This window comes from Mustela nigripes, chromosome 7 (assembly GCF_022355385.1).
Source record: "Mustela nigripes isolate SB6536 chromosome 7, MUSNIG.SB6536, whole genome shotgun sequence".
Lineage (NCBI taxonomy): Eukaryota > Metazoa > Chordata > Mammalia > Carnivora > Mustelidae > Mustela > Mustela nigripes.
The window spans coordinates 31,599,763-31,613,947 of NC_081563.1; the positions used below are offsets into that span (position 1 = coordinate 31,599,763).

The window sequence follows — 14,185 nt, forward strand, 5'->3', positions numbered from 1 at the left end:
TTTCAATTAATTTCAATTCCCCAAAGTGTCAAACTTTCCTTTTTTGTCATAGCGGTAATTGGAAAGTAATAGACAATCCTAAGTTTTTGTGGTCTTTTGCGTGTATGTGTGTGTGTGGCATACATTCTAGGTCAGTCTGGGGGAGGGTCAGGAGATTTTTTTTTTATATTCTTTAGGCTTCCATTAACTTTATTAGTATTGTTAACTTTATTATTTGAATGAATTTCATAAAAATATGAATCTGGCTATCTGGCTATCACTTCTTAGCTTAATTCCTATTTCTCTAGTGCAATAATTTTAGAACCTCTGTCTTTCAGCAGCAGAAACTGATTTTATTTATTTTTTATTTTTTTAAAGACTTTATTTATTTGACAGAGAACACAAGTAGGCAGAGAGGCAGGCAGAGAGAGAGAGAGAGAAGCAGGCTCTGCACTGAGCAGAGAGCCCGATGCAGGGCTTGATCCCAGGACCCTGGGATCATGACCTGAGCCGAAAGCAGAGGCTTTAACCCACTGAGCCACCCAGGCACCCCAAAAACTGATTTTAAAAACAAATCCTTCCCCTAAATTTACAGTTTGTTAATCAGGCAAGAACAGAGAGACTCTGGTTGAAGGGGATGGACAGGGGGCCCCCAGACCCCATGAGCTTGGTGGCTTTTTCCCTATTCCCAAGGCAGGTTCAAAAAAGCCGGATGGCTTCAAAGACTACAGACTGAAAACCATTGCTCTATATAATGATCAGGAAAGGTTTAGTAACTAATAGGCTTTTCCTAAAAACTTAATACACGATGTTTTCCAAGGGTCTGCCAGGGCCCACATGGGTGTATTTAGAGGCTAGCCCTGCTATTGTAGAGAAGGAAAGACAGGAGGAAGATTGGGGAGGAATAGAAGCCACACTAAGCTGGTGTGAGCACAACAGCATCTGCTAGTTAGAGATTCTAGGGCAATGAAGGGCCGGCTAGAGAATGGGCTCAGAGATTGAGGGATTCCCACAGAAAATGAAGCAAGGATTGCAAGTAAGATCTCAAAGGAAATGTCAGAAGATAGTAAGGCTTTTTCCAGAAAAAAATCATACTACTTTTCCATGTAATCTTGTTATTCTCCCCTTTAAAATGTGCCTTTTGATCGATATATGTTACTCATTTATATGATCACAGTGTTTGGACTAGTAATTCTCTTCTGGAAACCTTGCCTAAGAAAAAGTGTCCTTAAATATGAAAAAAAATTTTGCTATATTCCTTTTAATATTTATTTATTATAGTGAAAACCAGAAAACTACCCTAATGTTCAATAATTGTAGGAAGGAAAGAAAATGGACACATTTCCTCAAACAACTATTTTTCGGTAACTAAATATAGCAATTACATAATGATTTGGAGAAAGACACGAGTAATAAAAGCACCCATTCTGAAATCAGAGACCTGAGTTCCAACTCCGGCTCCCTCTGCCATTTTTTTATCCTTGATCCTGGGTATATTATTACCTCAAGCTAGCATAACCTTAATGACAACCCTCAATATTTTTATCTATAAAACAAGACAATGATACATGCTCAACAGGACAAATATGAGGATTTAACGAAATGTGACAATATAAATAAATATGAAGTTATAGTGCTTGGCACATAGTAGCTGTTTAATAAATGTTATTTCTCTCTCCACCATTCTTTTTCTTCTTCTTTTTTAAAGATTTTATTTATTTATTTGACAGAGAGAGTGATAGAGCACAAGCAGGGGGAGCAGCAGAGGGAGAAGCAGGCTCCCCGCTGAGCTGGCAGCCTGATGCATGGCTCAATCCCAGGACCTTGAGAGAACTGAAGGCAGATTCTTAACCACTTAACTGATTGAGCCACTCAGGCACCCTCCACCATTTTTTATATAGCACACAGAAAGATGCTTAAGCTCTATCAACAGATCTGTTGACAAATTTAAGGAAATACATAGCTTCCTAGGAAAACATAAATTAGGGATGCCTGGGGGGCGCCTGGGTGGCTCAGTGGGTTAAGCCGTTGCCTTCGGCTCAGGTCATGATCTCAGGGTCCTGGGATCGAGTCCCGCATCGGGCTTTCTGCTCAGCAGGGAGCCTGCTTCCCTTCCTCTCTCTCTACCTGCCTCTCCATCTACTTGTGATTTCTCTCTGTCAAATAAATAAATAAAATCTTTAAAAAAAAAAATTAGGGATGCCTGGGTGGCTCAGTTGGTTAAGCAGCTGCCTTCGGCTCAGGTCATGATCCCAGGGTCCTGGGATTGAGTCCCACATCGGGCTCCTTGCTCGGCAGGGAGCCTGCTTCTCCCTCTGCCTCTGCCTGCCTCTTTGTCTGCCTGTGCTCGCTTGCTCTCTCTCCCTCTGTCTCTGACAAATAAATAAATAAAATCTTTATTAAAAAAACACAAATTAAAGAATTAAGCAGAAAAAATTGAGTAGATCAATTACCTTTGAAAAAATTGAAGAGAGTTTAAAGATCTGTCTACCTTTTAAAGAAAGGTCCAGATGATTTCATAGCTATGCTCTAGTATCTTTTAAACAACAGGTAATTCCAATTTAAATGAAATTTTTCTAAATTATAAGAAAAGATTGAAAACTCTCTAATTCAGTTTAAGAAGCTAGCATAACCTTAATGACAAAAAAACAATAAACATTCCACAGATCAAAGTCACTCGTGAATATAGCTGTGAAATGTCTAAATATTAACAAATAGAACCTAGCAGTGTATCAAAAGAGATATATCCTAGGACTGTAAGTATGATTCAACATCAGGAAAGCAGAAAATAATAAATTAAAGGGATAAAAAGAATTCTATCAATGGCTATTGAGAGGACTAATAAAATACAATATCCATTCCTAATAAGAAATTTTAGTAAAATAGAACTAAAAAGAAATTACTTAAATATGATAGAGATTATTTACCAAAGATAGCATTCTAAAATGCTATCATTTTAAATGATAATTTAAATGATCATTCTAAATGACTTTAAAGCCATTTACATGAAAATGGATAATGATGTCCACCATCACCATTATTAGTAAACATTATTCTGGAAGCTCTAAGAAATACAATAAGATAGGACAGTGAAATAACCAGTATAAATATTTGAAAATAAGGATAAAAATCACCCCAAGGGGGCACCTGGCTGGCTCAGTCTGTAGAGTGTGTGACTCTTAATCTTGGGGTCATGGGTTTGAACCCTAAGTTGGGTGTAGAGATTACTAAAAAAAAAAAAAACTTAAAAAAATTACCTAGAGGGGCGCCTGGGTGGCTCAGTGGGTTAAGCTGCTGCCTTCGGCTCAGGTCATGATCTCAGGGTCCTGGGATCGAGTCCCGCATCCGGCTCTCTGCTCAGCAGGGAGCCTGCTTCCTCCTCTCTCTCTCTGCCTCTCTGCCTGCTTGTGATCTCTCTCTGTCAAATAAATAAAATGAAATCTTTAAAAAAAATTTAAAAAAAATTACCTAGAAAGCTCAAGAAATACTCATTTATTTATTTATTTTATTTTTTAAGTGGGCTCCACACTGGGTTTGAACTCACAACCCTGAGTTAAGACCTCAGCTGGGATCAAGAGTTGGACAATTAATTGACTGGGCCACAGGTACCCCAAGAAATACTCATTTAGAAATCTTTCATAATCCGTAAAGGAATCTATTAAGGTCGTTAAATGTAAAACAAATATGAAAAAAAAATAGAGAATACAAAAGCCAGCTAGAAGCGGGAATAGGAAAATGCCATTCACAATAGCAATAAAAATTATAAAATACTGAACAAATTTCACAGGAGCAGAATCTTTTTTTTTTTTTAAGATTTTATTTATTTATCTGACAAAGAGAGATCACAAGTAGGCAGAGAGACAGGCAGAGAGAGAGGAGGAAGCAGGCTCCTCACTGAGCAGAGAGCCCAATGCAGGGCTCGATCCCAGGACCCTGGGATCATGACCTGAGCCAAAGGCAGAGGCTTTAACCCACTGAGCCACCCAGGCGCCCCTAGGAGCAGGATCTTTAAGAAGAAAATAATAAAATCAGATCAAAAGACCTAAAGCAAGATCCGGTCAAATGGAAAGAATATACATGCTCTTGGGTGACAAGAGCATGATCTTTTTTTTTTGTTGTTAAAAAAAAGATCAGTTGTCCCAAATTAATATATAAATCTAATACAATTGCAATGAGAAGCCTTTTTTTTTTTTTTTGTAATGGTAAAATGATCTTGGAATCCTTTTATTCATACGGGAAAATAAATGTCAGGTAAAGCAAATTATAAAAAAAAAATAGTTGACTTGCCTTACCAAATATCTTTAAAACATGGACGGACATCTATAATTTGTGGTTTGGGAATTGAAGCACAGAGATTGGAATGGAACAGAGAGCGCATAAAAGATTTCTGTGTATATGGGAAGTTAACATGTGACAGAAATAATGTTCAAATTCTGTGAAGGAAAAGGATGGCTTGGTAACGACTGATGCAGGCACAAGCAGCCATCCATCTGGAAGGTAAACAAATTGGTCTCTGCCTCGCATCACATACAATTACAAGTTCCAGATGAATTAAACACTTAAAAATAATGAAAGCCTTGGAAGAAAATTTAGGGAAACATGTATATAAAATCTTGGGGCCACAGAGAGCTTTTAAAGTGATGCAAGAAATCTAGACTAAGGAAAAAACATCTATTTGACTTCATAAATTTAAAAATGTTTCAATAGCAAAAGTGACCACCAAGTTGGAAGTCAAAAAAGATAGATGGGGGGAAAAAAAAAGATAGATGGGAAAAATATTCAAAATTCACACAACAAATAAAAATCTAATTTCTATTATGTGAAAACTCTTGCTAGATGATAAGGGAAAGATAGATGATCCAATGGAAAAACATGCAAAGCAGAGGAATAGGTCATCTCAAAATAGCAAATCTAAACGTACGGTAAGGATATGTAGAGATGCGCAGTAGCGCTAGCAATGAACCCTAGTAACTATGAAATATCACTCGTCACTCACCTGACAAGAACTAAAAAGTGTTAACAGGCACTATAGGCTGGTATACAGGAGAGGAGGTGGTCAGGCCATATTCCTGGGGGAAATGAGAGTAATTACAGCCTTTTTGTAAAACAGCCTAGTCGTATCTGTTAAAACCCCACATCATTAAAAGCACCAATGTGTAAGCCTCCATGTACTAAGCTGTTTGTTATAGCACTGTCTGCAGTGGCAAAATGATGGAAATCGAGGGAATGTACATCAGTACAGAAATCATTAACATAGATCATTCATGCCTCAGATACTATGGAGCCGCTAAAAATAATTTATTTCATCTATTCCAATTATCTTGGGAAGATTGTCACGATGTACTATTAAATGAAAGGAACAAGATACAGGGAGGTCTCGTTTGAACCTACAGTGACATGTATGTTCTGTGTATATGTTTGTATATGATTATGAGAGGGGGAGAGAGGAACAGAAGAACACTCGCAGATGGTCCACACTCATCAGTGTGACTGGGGAGAAGCCTGCAGCTCTCTGCTCAGTGGCCACCGTAAAAACAACATGAGTAAAAAGGATCCAATTTTTAAAAAAGAAAGTAAAACACTTGTGCTATAATGTAGGTGAAGTGGTGATGCAAGTAGGTCCGTTAACAATCATGTAAAACATTCAACAGGAAAGATTGGCAGGCAATACAGCTAAATGATCATCACGGTTCCTTAAGCAGAGGCATTATAGTTGGTTTTTTTCCCTCTACGCTCTACATTTTCTCTAATGTAGTTTTGTTGCTTTTGTAAATAAGTAAATAAAATAAAAATTCTAATTTACTTTATATTAACCACATACTTTTTTATCATATCTTGAAATCAGTCACTATAGGTACATATGTGAGCTTGATGACATCCTAACTCTGAAAATGTGTACCTTTACATGTTATCTATGACATATAAGAGATATTTTCTATTTGTTTTCAATTAGGCATAGATGAGATGACTAAATCCCTGGGAAATATTTATCCATAAAAATGTGGCTTTACATATTTCAAGATTTCCCCCCTGCTAAACAGTAACAGGTATCACTTCTAACAGTAATGTTCTTTTAAAAAAGATTTTATTTATTTATCTATAGAATGATAGAGCACAAGCAGGGGGAACAGCAGAGGGAGAGGGAGAGGCAGGCTCCCTGCTGAGCAGGGACCCCAGTGCAAGGCTCAATCCCAGGACCCTGGGATCATGACCTGAGCTGAAGGCAGACACTTAACCAACTGAGCCACCCAGGAGCCCCCTCTAACAGTATTTTCAAAGCTGTGTGGCCTTGGGCAAGTCATTTCTCTTCCCCTCCCTAGACCTAAGTTGCTTCACCTATAAATGAAGAAGCTGGATGAATCAATTTTCTCATGGCCTTTGGCTCTAACATTCCATGATTTAGTTTATATACATCATAGAATGCATTAGATGTCAAACAACTGAACAATTGCTATGGAGAAGAAAGTTTTCATCTTGTAATACATCAGTTGTAAAAGACTAGAGAAGATGCCCAATCTTGATGTAACTTTATGCTCATATGAAAAATGTGCAAGACTCCAAAGACTGTATAGCCTTGACTCTCTTGCTACCCCTCATTTATAATTATATAGCTATTGATCAATACTTTTTCATTCATGTTTACCTTTTTGCCCCTGCCAACTTATTATTTTGCTTCACATACCTCAATATATGAATGAAAATGGGTTTTTTTTTTTTTTTTTTTTTAAGATTTATTAGGGATGCCTGGGAGGCTCAGTCAGTTGGGCCTTGGGTCATGGTCCCAGGGTCCTGGGATCAAGTCCCACATCAGGCTCCCTGCTCAGTAGGGAGCCTGCTCCTCCCTCTGCCTGCTTAATTCCCCTGTTTGTGCGCTGTCTTTACCTCTCTGACAAATAAATGGGTGAAGTCTTTTAAAAAAAATTTATTTATTTGAGAGAGAGGGAAAGTGAGAGCATGTGTGGGAGGGCAAGCATTGGGAAAAGGGGGAGAGAATCTCAAGCAGACTCCATGCTGAGCACGGAGCTGACCTGGGACTGGATCTCATGACCCTGAGATCATGACCTGAGTTGAAACCAGGAGTTTGACGCTCAACCGATGGTGCCACTCAGGAACCCCTGAATGAAAAGTTTTAATTCTACTTTCTTGAGGTGTAACTTGTAGAGAATAAAATGTCCCCAATGAAAATATACATTTTATGAGTTTTGACAAATGTATGCACCTGTATAACCGCCACCACAGTTAAGCAACAGAACATTTCTATCACCCTGAAAAGTTCCCTGTGCCTCTTCCCAATTAAGCCCCACCCCTTATCCTAGGTAATTATTGATAGGCATTTTGTTGCTATAGATGAGATATGTCTTTCTAGGGCAACCAACACGTTTTTGACTTTTGTTTTCTCAATCTTGGATAGTGTTAATGTATTTTGATAGTTTCAATCAGGTTTCTCAGATGCACGCAACAGAAAAGAGCTCTGGCTGATTTCAGCAGCATAGGAGTTTGCTGAAAGGATATGGGCAGCTCACAGGGTTGCTGGGAGCCTGGAGAACAAGACTGGGATTATGCAGCCAGCAACAATGTCCCAAATCATAGAGTACAGCTCTTCTGGTGAGGAAAACACCCAAGCAGCAGTTGGAGTTACCTCAACTCTGTACCAGGTCATGGTCACTGCCACCACCCATGGGGCTACTGCTATTTTAGGAACTCTGTTTCTTAGAAAGTACATCCAGGATGCAAAGTACATCCAGTATATCTGTCTTAAGAAATCCTTCTGCAACTGCCAGTGTCAACTGGTGTGAGTAAATCTGAGTGGCATACGCTAGAGCATGCAGCCTTCATGCCAAAGCGGCAGGGAGCTTAGGAGAACCTGCCACTTTCAACCTCTAGAGTAAGAGACTTAATCAACCTCTAGAGTAAGAGACTTAATCAAGCTTTGTAAGATGGGAAGACTCCCCTGTTGTTGGAAAGGGTTAAAATCCTAGATGGCCAAAAAGAAGGCCAACTTCGACTTTTTTTTCGACTGCATGCTGAACGTGCGGCTCCACGTGCGACGGTCAGTACAACCAGGCCGCATCTGATAACAGCCCCTGTGTATAAAGTGGTCTACCAGATGCCAAAAGTGAGAACGAGGTCATCAAGGCACTCACTGTGCAACGAAATAGAAACAGATGTATTGGCCTTCATACTTGCTTAAGTTTCTTCTTCTTCTTCTTCTTCTTTTTTAAGATTTTATTTATTTATTTGACAGAGATCACAAGTAGGCAGAGAGGCAGGCAGAGAGAGAGAGGGGGAAGCAGGCTCCCTGCTGAGCAGAGAGCCCGATGCGGGGCTCCATCCCAGGACCCTGAGATCATGACCCAAGCTGAAGGCAGAGGCTTTAACCCACTGAGCCACCCAGGCGCCCCACGTTTTTTCTTCTTAAGACGATCTCCCTCAACGATAACCTGTTAATAAAATTAATGGGTCTAAAGTAATTGATTTGATTTAAAAAAAATGTAGTGTATTAAAAACTGCCACAATTTTAAGTAATGCATTTCATGTTTATTTTTAAAATACCTTTAACTTTTTTTTTTTAAAGATTTTATTTATTTACTTGAGAGAGAGATAGTGAGAGAGAGCATGAATGAGGAGAAGGTCAGAGAGAGAAGCAGACTCCCCATGGAGCTGGGAGTCCGATGCGGGACTCCATCCAGGGATTCCAGGATCATGACCTGAGCCGAAGGCAGTCGTCTAACCAACTGAGCCACCCAGGCGTCCCAAAATACCTTTAACTTTTAAGCCAAATGTTAACTTGATATTTTTACTCTTCTGAAATGACATAAACCTCAAGTTGCCTCTAATAGCTCTGTTCATTTCAATTATTATGTTAATACATAAAATAAATCCAGTTACTTCACCAGTCCTCCTTGCTATCCCGTATTCTTGATTTCAATTGCCAGGTCCAGAGAAGAAGGGGTGGCCTGATCCAGGGACAATGAAGATGTAATGTTGAAGAATCAGCTGGAGGAAAGAAGGAACAGGCACCATGGAAAAGACCAAAACAAAGCAAGGTTAGATTTTTCCTATGTCTTGCTTTAGATCTCAGGATTTAAGAAACGGAGGTTTCAGTCTTCTCTTGCCATTGTATCAAAACATGATAATATGTTACCTTGACTACTCTCATCTCCTTCTTATCATATAATGACCATAAAGAGCACAGACTCGGTGCTGGAGAAACAGGACATGTGGAAATGCTATCTATATAATTTGGTCTGAATAATTATCTTATTTTTCTTAGCAATAACTTGAGGACTTGCTTCACAACAACCTGCTGAATAAGGCCAAGATACAGATTCAAATAATAAACATCCAACACCTTCTAGAAACATAAGTGCTCTCTCTTTTCATCTTTACCACACAGAATCAACCATATAGAAATAGTTCTGTTACCATCTCCAATTTACAGATAAGGAAACATTCATAGAGGAGTCAGGCTACAATCACAAAATATCAAAGTTTGATCTGGTCTCATGTTCTGGTTCTTGCCCTGACACCAGGCTGCTGGGACACAGTATAAAATGGGCTAAGTAATCTTTACCCAAGCTCGTGTGAGGAGTTTTGGTGATCTCAAACCACCTGGATTTTATAGGAACAGCCTTCTGTTTACATAAGTTCTGGGCTCAGGTTACGTATTATTTATGAACTTAATACACTGAAGCTGGTTCCTCTAAGGGAGGGTTTTCTACACCAGTACGTCTTAAGGGAACAATACACACACACATTCATACATCCAAATATTTGCAACCGGTGCCTTCATCTATAAACTGCTTGATTCATGCAATGTGACACAATGGAAATATAACTAAGCGGATGAGGAATGAGCTGTGTGATTTACATGACTGTCTCGTCTTCGTGGCCAGCCAATGTGGTTCTGAATGTTTAAGCCAAGGCTTTTTCTCCCTAGTTTATAAGTGGTTTTTATAACCTACTACCTCCTTTGTATTTGCCCTGTGTTTCAGTCTCTGGTGTTGCCAATATTCTTTTTCTTTCTGCCTGCGTCCTTCCCAGAATCTTTCCGTTGACAGTTCCCTTTACCAGCCCTTTTGCACAGGAAGACAGCAAGATTACCTTAGAGGATCTGGGCAGTGACAGGAGGGAAACCTTAAAAATTTGGCAAGGACATTTTATGCAGGTGTCCTGAGAACAACAGAGTGATAACTAGACAGGAGTCTGGTGTAGCCTGAGTACAGAACGACCTCCTCAAGTAAACTCCTGTTAGCCTCAAGAACATGAGGGAAACCCTTCAAGGGCATTCCCTTCTGGTTGATTAATGATCACTAATCATTTAGTTTGGTTGAGAAACTTCCCCACTGTGGTAGAATATGTTTTGTTTTGTTACCACAAGGGTTTTATCAGGTAGATATGGTTAGGTCATTAGGATGTGAATATAGAAACCACCTACACCGTCTTATGTTTTGTTCTTATATCACTGGTTTCTTGTCATGCAGCCACAGATTTAAGATCCTATGAGTCGCCTTATTCCTTGCATGTGTGTGAGTAGGATAGGGACAGAATGAGTCATGTTCATTGAACAAAGCTCTTTCTTCCTACAGGAGAGAATGAACATATGCCGATGAATAACCCTTCCACACAGATTTACCAGGTAAAAACAATTAGATTGTTTTGAACACTCCTGTGTGTGATAGTGATGACTGTCGCTGACGTATGGAGTTTTCTAGCACTCGCAAGTGCTTGCATGTCCGTCATTGCGTTTGTTCACTTACCAGGACCATGAAGTAGGCAGGGCAGAGAGCGAAGCTCACGTTGCGCCTTTGAGAAAACTGTTGAGTGAAGGACAGCTTCTCTAGGTTCTAAATTATGGCATGGCCACTCCCATGTCCATTCTGCGTTCCATGCCCATCGCCAACATCACTCTGGCCATGACACTGTGCGATGCCAACTCCATGAGAGAGGAGGAGAGAGCAAGCTCTGTTTTTCTTTGTTTCTTATTTTAGCAGGGAAAATTGAAAATTGAAAGGGGGTTAACACTGCAGATGTTCACATAGGGTGATCAAAAAAGTGTTAAGCTCCCTCTGAACAATGGGAATAATTTTATTTCTAAGGAAGTTAAAAATTCTGCAGAACATTTTATAGTATGTTTGCAACAACAGTCACTTGGGGCTGCTTTGACTTTCTACAGAGTATTTATTTGGTGTCTATCTTCTAAATGTAAATTGAAAGTAAAATCCTGTCCTTAAAAATCATGGATGTTTATTCTGATATAATCTGTAATGTAAAAGAAGCTTTGGGCTAGGAAAATCCATGCTCCCCTCTCAAGTTAAGGCACTATAATCTGGAATGCAGGAGATGGAAGAAAGAATTAGCAGAGCTTGGTGGGGGCTGGGAGAAAGGATGATTTCAAAGTTGGCTGTGAAGTTTTAAGGTTTGGCAGGGGAGTGGTCTTCTGGAAAGAGCAATAGGAATCCAGAAGAGTGGGGAATGTTATTTAGATTTGTTGAGTTTAAGTGATAGTAAAATGAAAATAATGACTAGTTCCCAGAAATCTCATGCAAGAGGTCACTGCTGTGAGCCAATCAGAGCGAGCCAACACAGGATTATGAAAACATTTTTGTAATCACGCTGCTCCTAGACCAAGACCAGCAGTGGGAAGGAGTAGAGGAAACAGCCTCATTTCAATTTATTACATATTTCTTGAGCAGTTACTATGTGTAAAATCAACTGCTTGGTCTAGTGAGAAATAAAACAGACATTTGCAATCGATTTTTAAGTGTCCACCTTCTGGAAAACATATACAATAAATAGCTGAAACAGGTAGGCTGATGGAAGGATTACAGCAGAGGTATTGATGTGGTGGAGAGATGAATGAATATTGGCTGAAGGCATTTAAGGACAGATTGGTCGTTTGGTAAGTGGATATGGGAAAAGGTGTTTCAAGCAGAGGGACCAGCTTGAACAAATGTCTGGAAGCAGGAGTGAGTCTTCACTCAGTGCTGATTTGATGCCTCACTTGTCCACGACTTCCAACTGCCTTCCCTGCCCACCTCTCCTCTGCTCACATCACATCTGACCTGTGTATGATGGCATCGGAGTGACTGTGAGTATGTCTTTAAACTTAGGTATGATTTAAAGTCTATTATAGATTTTATGTAGGTCACTCCCTGAATGCTGGCTAAATATAGTGGCAGTGGGGGGTGGCCTCATTCTCTCATTGTATCACAAATCCAAGTACATCTGTTCGCAGTGGAACCAATGAAGCAGTGGAAGCGAAGCTGGTCTATATGACCTCTGTGGTGCTGTGATCATAAGCCCATCCTTGTTTTAAAAGAATGCTTCCTAAAACCCAGACTGGTTACTCCAAGCAACATTTAAGCAGAAGAAGATGAAGGAGAAGTAAAGAAAGAAGAAGAGGAAGAGGAAGGAGGGAAGCAGGGAGAGGTTAACTCTAATAGAATACAGTCTATACCAAGAAGGGAGAGCAAACTATGAAATTTGAAGTAAAAATATGACATTTTAGCCATTTTCTATTTTATTTTCCTGATAGACCCCATCCCTTCCTGAAATTATAGTAAATAGTATTTACTATTTATTTATTTATTTATTGTCTGTTTCTTTCTGTAGAATGTAAGCTCCAAGGGCAGGGACTTAGTCCATTTTGCTGTCTGTTGTATCCTCAGCATAAAGTACAGTGCCTGGATTATAACATATATATATTCAATAAATATTAGTTGAATGAATGAATGAATGAATGAATATCTACAAGATGTGTATATTGCTTTGAGCCAAGAGATCTGATGCACTCATTTAATCTGGTGTCAAATCATGTTTGGAAATGGTCTGGTTCTTCTTTGGGACAAAAAAGAAGAGATCCTTACTTCCTACCCTAATCAAATAAACTAAAAAATGGATTAAAGGGCTAGAAATTTTAAAAAATCAAATTATAGAAGTTTAGAATGAGTGAATATTTATCTTGTCTCTGGATGTGAAAAAAGCACTGGAAGAAATCACAAAGGAAAGGGCTTGAGATTTCCCCCTACATTACAATTTAAAAATTTCCCAACATAAATGTATTTTCAACCAATTCAAAGGTAAATAACAAAACAGGAAAATTTTTTTACGGAAAAATACCACAAGGGTTTAATGGTATATAAATAGTCAATACAAGTCAGTAAAAAAAGAAACTTCTGATACCTCAATAGAGTATGGGCAAAGGACACAGACAACTTACCAAAGTAGAATTATAGATAGCTAACAAGTAGGAGAGAAGATGGAGGCTTTTGAAGCTTATGACAATCTGATTAGTGAATAATAAAATAATTAATAGTATTTAGTTTTGATGAGTGTGTGTAAATTGGTGGAAACGTCAATAGAACTTTTTAGTTAAAATACAGTAAAAGTGTTAAAATGTTCGTAACCCTCATTAGCTCCCTGCTCTTTAGAAGGATTTGACCTCCTTGGTAAATAAGGTACCTTGACCCAAATCAGATCACGGGAGCCAACAGGAGAACAAGCACTACCAGCTCCCAGTTCATTCCAGAATTATACAATCTGTGTGGATTCACTGATTGTTCTTTAGCTCATATTCCGTTTTATTTGACTCCAAGTCTATTCTGTTTTTCTCTCATCCTTCGTTCACTGTACAGAGGCCTCTCAGATTTCACCCACTCTCTTCTCCAGAGTCAAATTGTGTTGCTGCAGACTGATTATTTCCTTTTGCACACGGATTTTTAACTTGAGAAGTGGGGGTGAGGTCCCACAATCAAGGCCACAGATGTGGTAACTGTACCATTTGGTCCTAGCCCAACTCCCGCCTAATGATGTGAATTCCAATATGTTTCTGGCTCACCTGCAGAAATGTAAACATTGCAGCCTCCTCCATTTATGTTGCTTATGTTTTGTATATTTTGTCTAAGACATGTTTTTCTAAATACACTAATTTAGCCCTTTGAGTCAAATACTACCCAATGTCCTTAAACTCACAGTAATTTCATATTTAGGAATGTATCCTAAGGAAATAATCTGAAATGCATACCAAGCTTTAAATAAAAAGCATTATAGGTCAGCATTATTTATAATGTTGAAAAATTACAAACAGCAGAAATTTCCAAGAACTGAATGGATGGATAAACTCTGGCACATCCATAGGATGGAATATCGAGTAACCATTAAAAATAGACACATAGAGGGGCACCTGGGTGGCTCAGTGGGTTAA

At 39.0% G+C, this 14,185-nt stretch overlaps 1 protein-coding gene across 15 annotated transcripts in view; it reads left to right on the forward strand.

Moving 5' to 3' along the window:
- ARHGEF33 (Rho guanine nucleotide exchange factor 33) overlaps window positions 1-14,185 on the forward strand; it is a 121,670-nt gene that overhangs the window by 17,532 nt on the left and 89,953 nt on the right. For all 15 annotated transcript variants that reach the window (XR_009405289.1, XM_059405497.1, XM_059405494.1 and 12 more), the window contains exons 3-4: window positions 8,916-9,026; window positions 10,569-10,618. Coding sequence is in view for 14 of the 15 variants with exons in the window: in XM_059405497.1 (XP_059261480.1) it covers window positions 9,002-9,026; window positions 10,569-10,618 (75 nt within the window). In the remaining variant the exon portion in view is untranslated. The remainder of the gene's footprint in view (window positions 1-8,915; window positions 9,027-10,568; window positions 10,619-14,185) is intronic.